The sequence below is a fragment of the Falco cherrug genome, chromosome 1, assembly GCF_023634085.1.
Source record: "Falco cherrug isolate bFalChe1 chromosome 1, bFalChe1.pri, whole genome shotgun sequence".
NCBI lineage: Eukaryota > Metazoa > Chordata > Aves > Falconiformes > Falconidae > Falco > Falco cherrug.
Genome location: NC_073697.1, coordinates 38,697,975 through 38,715,317, shown reverse-complemented (window position 1 = coordinate 38,715,317; position 17,343 = coordinate 38,697,975). Strand labels below are relative to the sequence as shown.

At 60.3% G+C, this 17,343-nt stretch overlaps 1 protein-coding gene across 2 annotated transcripts; it reads right to left on the bottom strand.

The window, feature by feature from the left end:
• Nucleotides 1-1,001: 1,001 nt before the first annotated feature.
• Nucleotides 1,002-3,952, bottom strand: NAGK (N-acetylglucosamine kinase). 2 transcript variants are annotated; one of them, XM_055724226.1, is made up of 10 exons: nt 3,886-3,944; nt 3,396-3,480; nt 3,053-3,151; nt 2,799-2,940; nt 2,582-2,692; nt 2,397-2,509; nt 1,869-1,956; nt 1,526-1,623; nt 1,370-1,448; nt 1,002-1,289 (listed from the first exon to the last, which is right to left on the bottom strand). In XM_055724226.1, the coding sequence occupies exons 1-10, from the start codon at nt 3,912-3,914 to the stop codon at nt 1,105-1,107; spliced, it is 1,029 nt and encodes a 342-aa protein (XP_055580201.1). In that variant the 5' UTR covers nt 3,915-3,944; the 3' UTR covers nt 1,002-1,104. The 2 variants fall into 2 exon arrangements, with proteins under 2 accessions (XP_055580201.1, XP_055580209.1); XM_055724234.1 differs by lacking the exon at nt 3,396-3,480 and having other exon boundaries at nt 3,886-3,952.
• Between the last annotated feature and the right edge of the window lie 13,391 nt (nt 3,953-17,343).

Sequence of the window (17,343 nt, the reverse complement as noted above, 5' to 3'; positions counted from 1 at the left end):
CCTCCTTCCCAGCTGTGGGGCCGTGGGAGTGCTGGCTTCCAGCATCCTCTGCCAAAGGCTGGGGCTCTGCTGGGCAGAGCCTGAAATAGCTGGAGGAAGAAACAGCTCCAGTTTATGTGTGGTCAGGACCTTGGCACTGAGAAAATAAAACTAAAAAAAAAAAATGTTGCAGGCCAGAGGAGACAATTCCCAGCATCGATGCCCTGGATGGAGGCTGCTGCTGCTGCTTCTTTCCCCAGCTGGACACAGATTCATCCTGCTGCTGAATGAGGACATTGGTTGAGGAAGAGCCTTGCTGGGACATGGAGCCAGGCACAGAGCAGCCCGGCGTGGCTGGGTGACCCTGCAGGATCGGCTCCACTTTACCTGTCCCAGTGCTTCCCATCCCAGTGATTCCTTCCAGGAAGAGTCAGCCTTTGGGTTTGTGCTTCAGGTTGCGCACAGCCCCTCGCTGTTTATTTCAAACAAAAAGAAACACAAAGGGGGTTCTCTTTTTTTTTTTTTTTTCTTTTTTCTTTTCTTTTCTTTTTAAATGAAGACCAGCCCAGCCCCAGCCTTCCCCTTTGCCAGGACTGCTGTTTGCTGTTAGCACCCAGCAGCACCGAGTCCTTCCTGCTGCTTGCCAAACGCCAGCATCACTCCTTTCACCCCATCATCGCTCTAGTCCCTGCACCTCACTGCCTTTGTGCACCCTGGGTATTCAAGCCCAAAGGCGCCCTCTTTCCTCTTACTCATCCTCCCCAGCAGCTCCCCTCTCCCGTTCTGCTGGGGCCCGGCTGCCCCCTGAGCACCAGGACCCTCTCCCTGCTTGTGCCACAGGCATGGGCAGGATGCCGGGGCTGTGGCAGCCGCTGCCTGTCCTCCTCGGGCACCGAACAGGAACCTGCCAGGTCCATTTTCAATCCTTTCCAGCCGCTCCACCACAGCTCAGGGCCATGCCAGGGCTGGTTCCTCCCCCTGTGATGGCCGAGCCCCTCACACTGGCACCCAGCCCGTTTCCCTTCGAGCAGTGCAACCTTTTTATTGCAAAATTACAAAACATGTGTGTCCAAACCCCCGCCGCCACATGCAGAGAGTCTCTCTGTCCCGGAGGGGGGGCTATGACTAGAAGACATGGGTGTAGAAGACATCCACGTTGCCGGTGAAGTCCAAGGGCAGAGCCTGGTCGATGCTCCTGGCGCCCAAGCGGGCCCCCCCCAGTGCTGAGGAACGCTTCAGCTTCAGGAGGCTGAACCGGGAGAAGTGGCTGGGGGCCTCCCCCCGCGCCTGTGCCAGGATGCGGATGAACCCTGGCGGGGGGACATGCAGGGTTGGGGTTACAGGGGACTGCAGGACACCCCCTGCCAGCAGCCCCCATCCCTCTACTCACCTGCCTGCATCCTCTCCCAGCTGTTCCAGACAGAGCCCACACAGATGATGGGCAGCCCCAGCTCCCCCAGGAACAGGCTCTGGGAGGGGGCAGTGGGTGAGAGGTGGCTCCGGGACCCCCCCAACCTGCCACATCCCCATCCCCGTCGGCTCTCACCGTGTCAATTTTGGGCAGCACGGCAACGACATGGCGAGCCAGGACCTCGCCAGCTTTGTCAAAGATGTGGCAGCACAGTGGGTCCCCAGCCTGGGCACCTGTGGGGCGGGGGGGTGGGACAGGGGCCTGGGACCCCCCCTGCACCCCCCGGGGCTTGCACCCAGCTACCACAAGCCAGGCTGGGCTGCGTGGGGGGAGTGATGAGGATGGAGGGTGCACAGGGCAGAGATGGGGTCTGGGGAGCTGTGCCAGTGAGGGTGAAAGTCGCCAGGCGGGGACCAAGGGTGGGATGCCCCATCCGGCCCCTTCCACCTGTGCTCCCCTGGGGAAGGGGCTTCCCTACCCTCCGCCAGCTTCTGGCAAAATCCTGCAAACTTGGACTTCTCGAAGGTGCGGTAGAGATGTGTCAGAAGGCCCATCCTGTCAGAGACCTGCAATGCCGGGAGCGGTGGGGAAACCCACTGGTGAGCCCCACATCCCAGCTGTCAGCACCGGGACCCCTCGGGACCCCACCATCCTATCCAGAGCCCCCAGGACCCCAATGTCCCAGCCCAGAGCCCCCAGGAACCCACCATTCCACCTGGAGCCCCTGGGACCGCATCGTCCCAGCCTGGAGCCCCTGGGATGCCAGTGGCCCAGTCCAGAGCCCCTGGGACCCATCATCCCACCCCTGAGCCTCCAGGACCCCAATGTCCACCCAGAGCCCCTGGGACCCCAATGTCCCACCCAGAGCCCCCGGGACCCCACTGTCCTGCCCAGAGCCCTGGGACCCCACCACCCCAGCATGCAGCCTGCAGTATCACCCAGACCCCCCAACCCCGGTGTGCAGCCTAGAGCCCCCCCGCCCCCCAAGGACCACTCCCAGCAGCACCTGGAAGTAGTCAAACATGGCCTGCTTGATGTAGCTGACATCGTGGGGTGGCACCTCCAGGTTGTCCATGCAGTCGAACACCATCTTCACAGCCTGGTGCGCGATCCAGTATGCTGCGGAGGGAAGGTGGAGCTGGCTGAGACCCCCCCCGGTGCCCCCCCCCGCCTCACACCCCCCAGCCTCACCTGAGCCTTCATCACCCATCATGTGTCCCCAGCCACCGCAGCCCGTCTCTGAGCCGTCGGGGTTGATGAGTTTGCAGTTGGAGCCAGTACCTGAGATCAGGACGATGCCACCTGCGGGGTCAGAGCCGGTGGAGGAGAGGGGGACACATGCTGTCACCACCCTGCCCTACACCTGGACGTCCCCTTTGCCATCGCCCTGGGGCTGGCTGTCCCTTACCGCGGTCGGTGGCGGTGGCCATGGCCCCAACGGCATCAGTGGTGATGCAGTAGCTCTGGCTGAGGTCGGGGAAGCGCCGGCGCAGCTCCTCCACCAGCTTGGCGATGGCATCCTTCTGGTCACCGCCGCTGAGGGACAGCCCCTGCCCCACGCCGGGGTTCCCTGTCACCGCCAGGGGGGACACACGGAGCCGCAGCATCCCTGGGGAGGATGCTGGTCCCAGGGGAGTGCGGTGGGGGAGACAGGAGGCTCACCAGCGAGCGGAGGGGGATGTGGGGGTCGATGCCAGCTTTGCTCTTGGCCTCACGGACCATCCGCTCGATCCTCTCCAGGCACTTCTCGGAGCCGATGAGCTGGGATGGGGGACACACACTGAAACCAGCCCCCAACCCCTCCATCCCTGGGGGGTCCCACATGGCAGAAAAAGCTTCGCCACTGGCCTCGAGCTGCCGGCAACACCCCAGCACCTTCTCCAGGGGCTTCATCCCACCCAAGCACCTCGAGGACAACCTCAGCCAGCCCCCTCCCCCTTATCCTGCCCTCCCCGCGGCCCGTGTCACCCCTCCGGGCTGGGTATGGGGATGTCCCCCAGCTCACCCAATGGTTCGTGCAGGGTCCCTCCACCTCGGCCAGGATCCGGCCATCTCCGGAGACCAGCACCACCCTGGAGTGGGTGCCCCCTCTGCGGGGAGACCAGGGGACACACTGCCACCACTGCCCCGTGTGCCTCCCACCCCCAAAGCGGGCAGGGGGGTGCAGGGGACCCTCGCTCAGCCCAACACCCCAGCTCTACAACCCCCCCGGGGACCCACTGCAGCCCCTAACCCAGCCTTCGGGGGTGCTGCGATCAAGATGGGGGGTCCTGGGGTGGGGGCTGCTGAGCTCCCATCCTGCCCCACTGAACTGGGTCCCTGCCCCCCCCGCCCCGACTCCCCCCTTCCAGGCTGGGGGGACCCGGGGGGGCAGGGGGGGCTCGGGGAGGGGGAGTCCGGCTGCAGCTCCCCCCCCGGTCTGGGGATAGCCGGGGGTCTGGGGACACGGGATGCAGAGCCCCGGGGGGACCCCCCACCCGTGGGCGGCCCCTCACCCCTCCACGCCGCCGAAGACAGTCGCCATCGGTGCCGTGCCAGGCCTCGCCCGTGGCCGCGCCCCTTCCCCGCCTTGGCCCCACCCCTGGCCCTACGCGCCCCGGGTCCCTCTGCCGCCCCGCCAACCCCCGCCCTCCCCGCACCGAGCCCCGGCGCCCGTGGAACGGGGACAGGGGACGAGGGCCCGATATCCGGGGGCTACGGGGGTCAAGCGTGTCACACCGGACCACGCAGGACGCAGCCCTGAGTGCCCACGCGGGACACAGCTCCACGCACACGCACAGCCCCCCCCCCGTCCCCGGGACACAGCCCCACGTACACGCACAGTCACACACACACACACACACACACACACAGAGCCCCCCCCCGCCACACACACAGCCCCACGCACACGCACAGTCTCTCTCTCACACACACACACACACACACACACACAGAGCCCCACACACACACACAGCCCCACGCACATGCACAGTCTCTCTCTCACACACACACACACACAGCCCCACGCACACACACACAGCCCCACGCACACGCACAGTCTCTCTCTCACACACACACACAGAGCCCCACGCACACACACAGTCACACACGCACACACAGAGCCCCCCCCACCACACACACAGCCCCACACACACGCACAGTGTCTCTCTCTCTCACACACGCACACACACAGCCCCACGCACACACAGTGTCACACACACACACACACACACAGAGCCCCACGCAGACGCAAAGCTCCCCCCCGCCCCCCCCGGAACACAGCCCCACGCACACAGCCCCCCACTGTGGATAACTGACTAGCTGAAAAGGGTCACATAGACATAGTCCAGCTGGCTGGACAAAAATGCACATCGCTCTCAGCTTATCTGAAGTAAAGCAAAAATACACTGTCCTTGGCTGTTCTTGTTACACAGTAACAGGAAGATTTCGGTGGGAAAAGAAGGTTACAGGTGGGAACAGAAAACTACAGAAGAGAAACTAGGGGCGGGCTTGGTATTTAGGCAACTAACCAATAATGAGCTTAACTTTTGTAATATGTATGAGCTAATTATAACAAGGCATAAAAGGTGACTGTAAGGGACAATAAACGAAGTCTGCTGATCACTCATATTGAGCGACTGTGTCTTCCCTCCGTCGCAGCAAATGGCGCCCGAACAGGGACCCTAGAGAGGGCTGAACCTGCGAGCCACGGTTCGACGGAGATTCGGGTACCGGTGCCGAAAGCAGCGCAGGAGGCGGAAGGGCACAGTCCCCGCGACCGGGAGCACCTACAGAGGGTCCCGCCGGCCACGCGTCGCCGAAGTCTCGCAAAGGCTGCAACAGCGCTGACGAAGGTATGGAGAGACAAGCGACGTACGATTCGCTCATATGCTTTTTAGAAAAGCGGAGCGTTCAGGACATAGATTGTAACAAGGCATTACCCGGGTTATTAGCGTATGGGATAGCATCCGGGTCCCCCGCGGCAGCGGCGAGCGGCGCGCAGCCCGGCAGGCCCCTTCCCGGCCGCGGTTTCTCTCCGAGGCGGCACCCCCCCACACCCCCCCCCCTCCGATCGGCGCCATGGCGATGCAAGCGGCCAAGCGAGCTGACATCTGGCTGCCCCCAGAGGTCAATCGGATCCTTTATATTCGGAACCTGCCGTATGAAATCACAGCGGAGGAAATGTATGATATTTTTGGGAAATACGGACCTATTCGACAAATCAGAGTTGGAAACACTCCTGAAACAAGAGGAACAGCTTAAGCTTCTGAAGGAAAAATACGGAATTGAGTACAAACCCACCAAAAAAAGTGCTTCAGATGTCCCCTACAAGAAATGGGTTTCTGCCTTGAACTAGCAAACATCTCTGTGCTTAAAGAGAAACCTTTTTGCCTTGATGGAGATAATTTATTCTGTATTCTGTATTTATGCTGTATTCTGAATGTGGAAATTGGTTGGGACTAGGAGGCTGGCTTAAGGGCATTTTGCAAACGGGATTATTATTTTTGATCGTTATTGTAATAATAGTTTCTTGATCAAAACCAGCCAACACTATTTGTAAGCATTAGGCATATCTGAAGAGAATGCCTTTATTTGAATCAGCAGTTAAGGTGTAGTTTAGTCTGATGCTGTGGTTTTATCTGCTTCTGGTGAATTTTTGAAGTGATGAAATCAGAGATACAAGGTATACTAAGAGTTATGAGGTAATAAGGTAATAATCTAAGTAAGCGTGCTGTCTTTTATATCTACAAGTGCAACATGCTTTTATGTAGCAGAGAGAAACTTTGACAATAATGTTGCTTGAGCGAGATGTGCATGTGACAACTTGGGAAAAGGGATATCACAACTGGAGTGCAACAGTGTTTCTATGTCTGGCAGAGTGAAATCTTTCAAGACCTGAGTTTAGACAGTCTAAAATAAATTGTTAGTATTCAGAAAACCCATCTTAGGCCTCTTTTGCTTACATAGTGTTATGGAAGTCAACTGCTATTGTAGAGAATTAATGATTTTTTAATACATATTAACGAATACTACTATTTTACCTTGAGGCAGTTGAGTGAGAAATACTCACGTGTAGCATTTGAGGGAATGTCAGCATAAATCGCACTTACAGTAAGACTGCATTTTTAATTACTGTACTCGTTAAGATTTGATGATGCCATAAGGCTAAGGCCTTATATCACAGATTGGTTCTGAACTAAAAGGTGTGTGCACATGTAGATATGCACATTTGTGTTATTTTCCTTAATTGGCTACAAAATAATATAATTAGGTTGGGGACTAGATCTTGGGAATTTACCTATTATACTTCTGTTTGTTAAGGAACGTGCATAACACAGCACCCATGTAGGCTTGGCTTGTGGCATAGTTGTCAAATTTAGCATAGACATTCAGACAGATAAGCAACGTACTCTTCTTGTGTGTATCACCTACAAGCCATTATGGCTTAGTGTGTAAATCTGTATGTAACTATTGAAAAATCCACTTATGAATGTATATAGCTTAGAACTAATTTTTTCCCTTTGTTAATTCTTTGATATCAATGAGGAATTCTTCAGAAAATGTATGGACTGGTTGGTTGCATAAAGGCAGTTGTTATTTGGACAGAAAATTGTTAATGGTCAGGGATTTTCCACTAAAATATTTGCAAATATTCCTAGTCAAACATCAGTTTGGTTTCTTTTTGGGTTTTGAGCTTGCATTAGTCCATGTTCAGAACTTTAAAATTACCTTTGAATTTTTTAAACTTTTTATATCACTGGAACAGAAAGAGCATCTAAATTAAAGCTTCAAGCTAACTTTATTTTTCAAGTATTTCAGGAATTATACTTCTGAACTGAGATTTTATAAGTTGGCTGTGTATTTTCCTGTGTTAAAATGCTGTTATTGAAAATGGTCAACCAAGCCTATGTCGCCCAAAATAAAAACGGGGGAATTGTGGATAACTGACTAGCTGAAAAGGGTCACATAGACATAGTCCAGCTGGCTGGACAACAATGCACATCGCTCTCAGCTTATCTGAAGTAAAGCAAAAATAACTGTCTTTGGCTGTTCTTGTTACACAATAACAGGAAGATTTTGGTGGGAAAAGAATGTTGCAGGTGGGAACAGAAAACTACAGAAGAGAAACTAGGGGCGGGCTTGGTATTTAGGCAACTAACCAATAATGAGCTTAACTTTTGTAATATGTATGAGCTAATTATAACAAGGCATAAAAGGTGACTGTAAGGGACAATAAACGAAGTCTGCTGATCACTCATATTGAGCGACTGTGTCTTCCCTCCGTCGCAACACCCCACCCAGGCACGCTGTGGGATCTGGATCAGACCAAAAGGGGGCTCCCACGGGGACCAGCCCCAGCGCGGGGGTCCCCCCCCCAACCCCCTCAGCCATCACCCTCATCCTGGTGCCGGAGAACAGGTCTGCGGGCCAGGAGCCACTGTAACACCGGGGTCCCCCTCTGCCCCCAGCCCCTGGCGTGGGGGGCCAGGGCCAGCGACTCAGGCCCCCTCACCACGAGAGGAGACCCCTTCCCCCCGTTAGCGCATCGCTCCTGAGCGGGGGCAGCTGTCAGCTCCCATCCGCACAGCGAGTGGCAGAGGCAGCTGAGCCCCCCCCCGGGCGCCGCGGCCCCCACTGTGGGTGACAGCGGGTGATAGCTGCCGTGCCCCGGCAGTGCTCCCATGCAGGGGCTGGGGGCGGGGAGGGATGAGGGCGGTGGGGGGAATTGGGGGATGGGGGGACAGGCGGGGGGACAGAGGACGGAGGGGACCAAGGGGAGGGTGAATGGCAAGGACAGACAGTTGGGGAAAGTGCCAGGGTTAGAGGGGTAGGTGGATGGACGGATGGGTGGAGGGGTGGAGGAGTGGAGGGATGGACAAACGGATGGAGAAGGCAGAGAGATAGAGGGATGGACAGACGGATGGAGAATATGGAGCAGTAGAGGGATTTACGGATAGACAGAGAAGGTGAAGAAGGTGGAGGGACAGAGGAATGGGTAGACGGATGGAGAAGATGGAGGGATGGACAGGCAGATGGATGGGCGGATGGATGGAGAAGATGGAGGGATAGAGGCATGGACAGATGGACTGATGAATGGAGAAGGTGGAGGGGTGGATAGATAAAAAGGATAGAGGGGTGGATGGCTGAGTGGATGGAGGCAGAAGACAGGCAGGCAGATGGGTGTGGATGGATGGATAGAAGGATGGATGGAGGTGAAGAGGCAGATGGATGGAGAAGATGGAGAAGATGAAGAGCTGGATGGCTGAGAAGTTGGATAGATGGATGGATGGATGGATGGATGGATGGATGGATGGATGGATGGATGGAGGGATGGATGGATGGATGGATGGATGGGTGGAGAAGACAGAAGGGCAGAGGGATGGGGTGGCTGGAGAGACAGGGAAGGTGGATGGCTGAGCGGATGGATGGGTGGGCGGGTGTATCAGAATGGAAGGAGTAGGTGGGGGAAGATGGGTCGGGTAGGAAGAGGTGTAGGAGGGAGCCCAACAGGGTGGGGATGGTTGGACAGGGATGAGTGGAGGGGAGAGTGGCCCACTGTGGGCAGGAGGCTAGTTCCAGCCCAGCAGGACACACCAGGCCATCCCACACATGGCCCAGCAGCACTGCTGCTGCCAGGGGTTCCCTGGTCCCGGGGTACCAGGATGGGGACACCATTGGAGCGGCCAGCCAGAGACTGAAGTCAGCTCTCCCCTTTGCCTGCTGGCTCCAGCCCTTCTGGGGGTCCTCTGTGCCATGGGGCACCGGGTGAGACCTGGGGCTGGGGGTCCCTCCTTCCTAGCAGGGACCCTCCTTCCTAGGGCTGGGGGGTGCCCTGTGGCCATGGGGTGCTGCAGAGGGACATGATGGGACAGGGACCATGGCCACTCCACTCTGCATGGCTTGGGAGATGAATATGCTTGGGGGCATCCACATCCTTCCCAAGAATATTACACGGTGGGGAACACTGGGGGGCTGTGGCTGGGACCCCCCAAGGCCAACACCAGGTTAAGGGAGCACCAGGGTCACAAGGGAGCCCCCCAAAATATCCCCAGCTACCCCAAAGATGGGATGGAGACAAGCGGCAGGGGAAGGGTTAAGCTGCAGTGTGTGTGTGTGTGTGTGTGTGTGTGTGTGTGTGTGTGTGTGTGTGCAGCCCCTGAGCCCACCGCCCTCATGCCCTCATTAAGTCCTGGTGGCACCAGGCTGTCTGGGGACAGCGGGGACAGGGGACCGGACCCACTGCCTTTGTCTCAACTTGTGGTAAAGTTTGAGCGGAGCCAGCGGCAGCTGCCGAGGGGCCGGGAGCTGCGGGTGAGTCCGTGGGGTCGTGGCGTGTGTCCCATGAGGCCCGTGGGATGGGACATCGATGTCCCCGCGTGGGCTGGATGCCACCCTCAGTGGCAGGGAGCCGGTGGGGTGATGCCGGGAGCACCCCGACTGCATCCCTCCAACTGGCTGGGGGACGGTGACTGGAGGGCAGTGGACCCCAGGACCTCCTGACCCTGTCCCCAAACTTGTCACCTCCCTGGCTGGACTGAAGCCCAGGCACGTGGGAGGTGCGTGTGCCCCACACCGGCTTGGGGTAAGACACGGTGATTTAGGGTTTGCGGGCAAACAGGCAGTCAGTCCCCCCAGTTCCTCCACTGCAGCCCTCCACAGACCCCCAGAAATGGGGTGCAGGAGCCAGGAGTGCTCCGGGGGATACCCTGATGCCAGCGGACCCTGGGCATCCCCGGTGGCTCCATCCCCGAAGCCGCCGTGGGTCTGGGGCGTGGGGAGAGCGAGCGAGGGCACCAGGGTGGAGGGAGGACCTTGGCGTGCGGGGACATGGGCTGAGCCCCGCTTCGTTAGCTCGGGCTCAGCCCTGCTTCGTTAGCTTGCCTGAGCCCACTTCATCAGCTCAAGCATCCCGTGGGTGCCGGGGTCACCCGCTGCTGTGCAGGACCCAGCTCAGGAGGCAGAGGAGGGAGAGGTGGGAGGAAGGCCCCGCCGTGGTGACCGGGAGCTGGTTTATTCTGCTCTGCTGCCCTCGGCGCCAGCATGGAAGTGCCGATCTTGGAGGGGCTGAGATATATTTCGGGGGTCTGGATCCATCCTGCTGCCGGTGGGTTGGGAAATGGTCCACGGTGGTGGGTGGGTTGGGTGCAGTGCTGAGCTGGGGTCTGGGGCCAGCACTGGGTTTGTCCCAGGGACACTCTGCGTGGAGGAAGAGGCTGGTGAGCAGCGAAATGGGGCTTGGGGCGGTGGTGGGATGGGGTCAGTGGCTGCAGAGGGGCTGGATGCTGTGCTGTGGCCAGGCAGCCCTTGGGATCGGATTTGAGGTGACCTGGGAGCACCCACCCTGAGCAGCTGACTCCTCGAACCTGTTCCCATCCCGGCACAGTGGTGCCAGGGCTTCAGTGCCTCCCGGTGTGGTCTGGCACAGCACGGGGCCACCTCTGTGCCACCGGCACCAGGAGCAGTGGGACAAGGCGCCGGCCAGGAGAGCTCTGGGAGCGCAGAGCCCCGGACATGCTGGTGAAGCGGGCCCTGTCCGTCTGTCCTTCCTTGCGCCCGGCCACCTTCCCCTGGCTCCGTAACCCCGCTCCCTTCCCAGAGGTGCCGTCTGTGCGGTAAGTTCTGTATTGTGCATTCCCACAGAGTCCATCCATCTGTCCATCTGTCCATTTGTCCTCCCATCCATCCCTCCATCCTCCATTCCTCGGTCCCTCCATCCTTCCACTGCTACATCTCTCCATCCCTCCCTCCATCCATCCTTCTGCCCCTCCATCATTCCGCCCCTCCATCCCTCCATTCCTCTGTCCCTCCATCCTCCCACCCCTACATGCCTACATCCCTCCCTCCATCCCTCCATGCCTCCATACTTCTGCCCCTCCATCCCTCCCTCCATACTTCTGCCCCTCCATCCCTCCCTCCATCTTCTGCCCCTCCATCCCTCCATCCTTCCATCCTTCTGCGCCTCCATCATTCCACCCCTCCATCCCTCCCTCCATCCCTCCATCATTCCACCCCTCCATCCCTTCATTCCTCTGTCCCTCCATCCTTCCACCACTCCATCCCTCCATTCCTCCATTCCTCCTTCCATCCATCCTTCCATCCATCCCTTCATCCCTCCATCCATCCCTCCATTCCTCCATCCCTCCACCCTTCCACCCCTCCATCCCTCCATTCTTCCACAGCTCCATCCCTCCACCCTTCCATCCCTCCCTCCCTCCAACCCCCCACATGTTTCCAGCCCCGCTGCCTGCCCAGGGGACAGGCTGATGGCAAGCTGTCACAACCGCAGGACTGTGGCTGCGCTCTGCCACCTTCCACCCAGACACCTGCAGGGGGGACATGGAGGTGACCACTGGAAGGGCACGGGCACGGGCCGTGGCAGGGGCCATGGGGAAGGGTCCAAGCTTGAGCAGCCGCTGTGGGGCTGTGGCACCGGGGACACCCAGGGTGGCCCCCATGGCACTGGGGGGCTGCCGCATGTTTTGAGGAGCAGCGGCAGCTCCGAGGGCTGGGGCTGAGCACAGCGATGTGCTCCTGACATTTCCACCTGGGAATGTCACCCATGTCCATCGCCCACAGAGCCCACCTTGCCTCTGTGCACCACGCTCCCACCTTCCCCGGTCAGCTGCGGTGGGGTGGGGACAGGGATGGGGACAGGGACAGGACAGGGACAGCGATGCAGATGGAATGGGGATGGGGAGGGGGGTGGTGACCGGGATAGGGAGAGGGATAAAGATGGGGTTAAGAGGCGGGTGGGGATTGGGACAGGGACAGGGAAGGGGAAGGGGATGGGGACAAGGACAGGGTTGGGGACAGGGACAGATCCTGGCTCCCCCCATGCATGGGGAGATGCCCTTCAACAACCTGATGCTGAGTGGGTGTCCATCACCAGCAGGCCGGACCCCCACCCCCTGTCCTACACCAGACCCCCCTCCCACCCTCCAAGCACTTTTGCCAGCTTAGCATTTCCCACGCTGATGTCCCCCCCCCTCCAGCCCCAGCTCAGCCCCGGCACAGGGGTCCTGGTGCTGGGTGGGGGGATCTGGACCACGGAGCTGCTTCGCAAGAGGCAGCGCATTAGCGGGGGCAGAGGGCGGCTGAGCTGCTGGACGCCGCTCATTAAAGCTGATCTGTGCCTCGCTAATTGATATTATTACAGGGCAAGGCTGGGGAGCGGCAGGGGCAGGATCCCCCGGGACAGGGGCACCCCGAGGCCACCCTGGGGCTGGGTGCCTTTGAAGCACCATTTACCACCTTCCCACATCCCCGTGCCTCAGTTTCCCCATCTGTAGGAGGGGCACACGCGTGCATGAGCCTGCACCGGCCGCGCGGCCGTGCACACACGCGTGGGAAGGCGTGTGCTCACACGGCGGGGGGCTGCACGTGGCTGCCTACACACACGGCCCCCGCCTGTGCGTCAGCCCCCAGGGATGGCGGGGGGACGGGACTGTCTGCGGGGCCCCCCCCGTGTCCCCCCGTGTCCCCTGGCTGGCTGGTGGGCGGGTGGCTCCCAGCGTGGCCACGCTGGCCGGCGGCAGAGGCGCACGCCTGACCTAGTTAGCTCCCACTCCGGCAGCCGGCGGGGCTGGGCTCTGAAAATGAGTTAATAAACTCCAAAGGAGGGATTTTTCCGGCTCACAGGAGGGATGTAAAGCCGGGCTGGCGTCACCCGGCTGGCGTCACCAAGCTGGTGTCATCAACTGCCCACAGCCTCCCCGGGCATGGCACTGCTGGCTGAGCCACTGAGGTGGTGGCAGCTGGGGGTCCCACAGTGCTGGGGGGGAACGGGACAGGACACAGCCCTGCACCCTGCTTCCCAGGGCAGAGCTGGTCTCCGTGCACCCGTGGGGGTCTGTGCTGGGCATCTCCTGGTGCTGAGCCCTGAGTCGGTGGCAGGAGCGAAGTCTCAGAGTGTGATGCTGGGGTGCAGGAGGGTGTCCCCTAAAAAAGCCCCTTCTTGCCTTGATGGGTGCAACACCAGTGTGGGATGGGCAGGGGGGTGCTCAACCCCATACTAGCCACCTGAGAATCCCCACCCCCTCGCCATGGCAGGGAACGCCCACCATCTGGCGTGGCAGGGGGGGATTTGAGGGACAATCCAGGAGATGAGAGCCCACAGGTGATGCCGGCTCTGCCACCTCCGGCTTTGCATCACCATGCAGACTGGCATGGGTGCCTGGGCACCTAGGCTGGGTGCTCAGCGTGATCAGGGGCTCAGGCAGACCCCGACCCACCTAATCCCCTGCTGGCCCCAAGCCCCTGGCCCCCTGCCGCCCCAGCAGTCATGGGCCAGGGTCACCAATGGGGATTCATGGTCATCGGTGGGCCCCTGGTCCTCCCACAGCCCCTGTGGCCATGGGGAGGAAGCCCAGGTTGTCCCCTTGTTCCCCCCAGATCCCACGGCGTGGAGCAGGGCAGAACCCCCCTGCCTGCCCCACTCATGAGGGTGCCGTGGGGTGTGGAGGGGGCAAGGGGGTGCCGTGGGGATGCTGTGGGGTGCTGCATCGGCACCCTGCCACTCGAGTGCTGGTGTGCTGGGAGATGCTAGGGTGCTGGATGGGTGCTGATGGGTCAGATGGGTGCTGGTGTGCTGGATGGGTGCTGGTGGGCCAGATGTGTGCCAGTGTGCTGGACGGGTGCTTATGGGTCAGATGGATGCTGGCCGGTGCTGGTGTGTGCTGGATGGATGCTGGTGGGTCAAATGGGTGCTGGTGTGCTGGATGGGTGCTGGTGCACAGCTGTGCCACGTGGGTGCTGGCATGCAGTGGGACACTGCGTGTGCAGCGCGATGCTGTGCATGCAGTGGGAGGCCATGCGTGTGCCCTGGGGTCACAGCGCTGCAGGCCACACTGCCCCCAGGGCACTGGCACCCCCTACGTGCTGTGTGGGGCATTCATGGGTGCTGGTGTGTGCAGGATGAGCCCCAGCACCCCTTGCCCCCATGGGGGGCTCCGTAGGAAGGAGGGGACCCGAGGCAGAGCTGGGGGGTGACGATGCCCCGGCACTGTGCCCATGTCCCCGCACCGAGGGCTGCCAGCCCCAGGGCCAGGCTCAGCAGTGTCACCAGTGGGGCACCCACTGCGTGGGTGTCCTGGGTGCCCTGCAGAGAAGCCACTCCAGGAGCTTCCTGTTGTGTGTCCCTGCCAGCTGGGAAACTAGAGGGCAGTCCAAGCTCGGGAGAGCCTGGGTTGGTAAGTGGCTGCTGAACACCCCGCCGAGGGGAGACAGGACCCCCAAAACCCAGCTGGAGGCAAAAGGCAGGCACGAACACTCCACAAGTGAAGGGGAGAGGGGCAGGAGATGGAGCAGAGAGGGCTGTGAGGGATGAGGAGCATCCCAGGGCCAGGGGAGCACCCCAAATCCAGGTGGGAACATCAAAGCCTCCCCCAGAGCCAGGGGAGCACCACAAATCTGCATGGGAACCTTAAGGCCAGAGGAGCACCCCAAATCCAGTGAGAATCCCAGGGCCAAAGGAGCACCTGAAATCCAGATGAGCATCCCAAATCCAGGTGGGCACCCCAAGGCTGGGGAAGCACCCCAAGCCACAGATGCTTTCACCACCAGGGAGCTGGGGATCATGGGGCACTGGGAGCTGGGGCCATGGTGGGCGGCCCCTTGCACTCCCCAAGTGGTGGCTGAAGTCTCCTCCTGGGGGTCCCTGAGGCACAGCACCCCACAGCACACAGCCAGGGTAGTGGTCCCTGGGCCGTCTCACCAGCCCTGCCAGGCTTTTGGCCACCTCCTCTGCCCCTGTGGGGTCCCTCTGGGAGGAACCACCATGGACTGGGGACCTTGGTGGCACTGCATGGGACCTGTATGGGGCAGGAGCATGGGGGCTCCTCCTGTACTGCCCCATGGGGACACACTGGGCTCCGTTAGAACCCCATGGGGTCATGCTGGGCTCTCCTAGAACGCCATGGGGACCTGCCGGGCTCCTCTGACACCCCATGGGGACGCACTGGGCTCCCCTAGAACCCCATGGGGTCACGCTGGGCTCTCCTAGAACCCCATGGGGACACAGTGGGCTCCTCTAGAACTCCACAGTGATGTGCTAGGCTCCCCTAGATCCCCACATTAATGTGCTGGGTTCCCCTAGAATGCCATGAGGGTGGCTAGACTCCCCTAGAACCCCACAGGGACATGCTCAGCTCCCTGCCACCGCATGGGGATGTGCTCAGCTCCCTGCCACCCCACAGGGACCTGCTGGGCTCAGCTGGGGTGCGCTGGATTGATGCTGGGGCGGGGGAGCCAGTTCACAGGTGGCTGGGGTCGGTATATCACACTGGTACCTATAGCTTCCATACCTCCCCATCCCACCGGCACTCCTAACGCTGCTCCTACCTCACCCCACTGCCTCTCCCCTCCCTGAGATGCAATGATCGGGGGGCGCGGGGTGCCCCCCACCCGGGGGTGCCCCCAGCGCCAGCCGCTGAGCGGAGCTGAGCTGACAGGCTCACATGGCACAGTCCCCAACTGCGTTGCATTCACAGTTCGGGGAGCACGTCAAGGCTAAGGGGAGCTGACAGAAAAACCTTTACTGGAACAAACGGGAATATAGTATCAGGCAAGGCTGACCGGAGCGTGAACCACAGCCCAACACGGAGCAAATTAGCATCAACCAAAATAGCAGGCAGCTCCGGCCGCTGATGTGCGAAGTACCAAATGCAACTGGCCTGTCAGGCTGCATCAGGGCAGGGATGCATAAGGAATGGGGCTTGGCCCCGCGCAGCCGCTGCCCCCCTTCCTGCCTGCCCCCCACCAGACCCGGGGGGCGGCGGTGGGGTGTGTGGGGTGTGGGAGGCATCCTGGTGTGGGGAGGTGTGAGGATGGCAAAGGCAAAACCCATGCCTGGGGAGCTGGGGGGGCTGGGAGAACGCCACCAGTGGGGATGTGTGGGGCTTGGGGGGGTGAAATCCCATCCATGGGGATGTGTGGGGTTGGGGAGCAAATCCCACCCATGGGATTGTGTGGGGCTTGGGTGGCTGAAATCCCATCCATGGGGATGCCCAGTATTTGGGCGGCAAAATCCCCTCCGTGGGGCTGTGTGGGGCTTGGGGGGACAAAATCCCATCCGTGGGGGTGCATGGGGCTTGGGGGGTGAAATCCCATCTGTGGGCTTGCTCAGGAATTGGGGGGCAAAATCTCCTCCATGGGGATGCTTGGGACTAGGGGGTGGCAGACAGGATTCATGGGGTTCCACGGCGGAGGAACCCCCACCCTGATCCACGAGGATGAAAAGGGTCTGGTGGGGAGCAAGGAAACCCTGATCCCTGGGGATGCCCAGGGATGCCGGGTGGCCAGGGGAGCAGGAATCGGGGTGCCCTGTGCCACACGGGCAGGGAGCGGGGAGGCAGAGAAGGAGGTGGGGGGGTGCGGGGGTGTGGGAAGCAGCAAAAAGCTCTGTCAAATACATAAAGAGCTTGTAAAGAGAAGGGAAAAAGCCGGTCGCGCCTCCTCCTGGGGTGCTCTCGCACATTACTCGTGCTTGGGTGCCCCAGCAGTGCGGGCAGGGGAGGCAGCTCCCAGCAGGGCATGGAGATGAACTTGGCAGCCATTTTGTTGTTGCATTTTGAACTGGAGAAAAAAAGGGAGGAAAGAAAAAAAAAAACACTCAAAAAAATTAGCCCCCGCGCAGCCCAGCCCCACAGATAGTGTGGGGCCATGCCCACCCACCCGCTGCAGCACGAAGAGGGGCCCAAAGGCCCTTGCTGGGGTCCCATGGGATCCCCAGGGCCTGTCCAGGCCAGATCCTGCACCCTGGGGTCAGCAGCATGGAGACTGAGCGCTAAGCATCCCCCGAGGCTGCAGGCTCCAGGACAGGGACGTGGTGGCTCCGGGGACCCTGGTGCCGGTGGGATGGGAAACGGGGTGATGCGGGTACTTTGCCTGGGAGCTGCAACCTGGTTGTCCCTGGGTGGGGGTGGCATGGGGGCTGCCCTGTTTGGGTGCCCAGGATGGCCAAGGTGCTTGGGGTC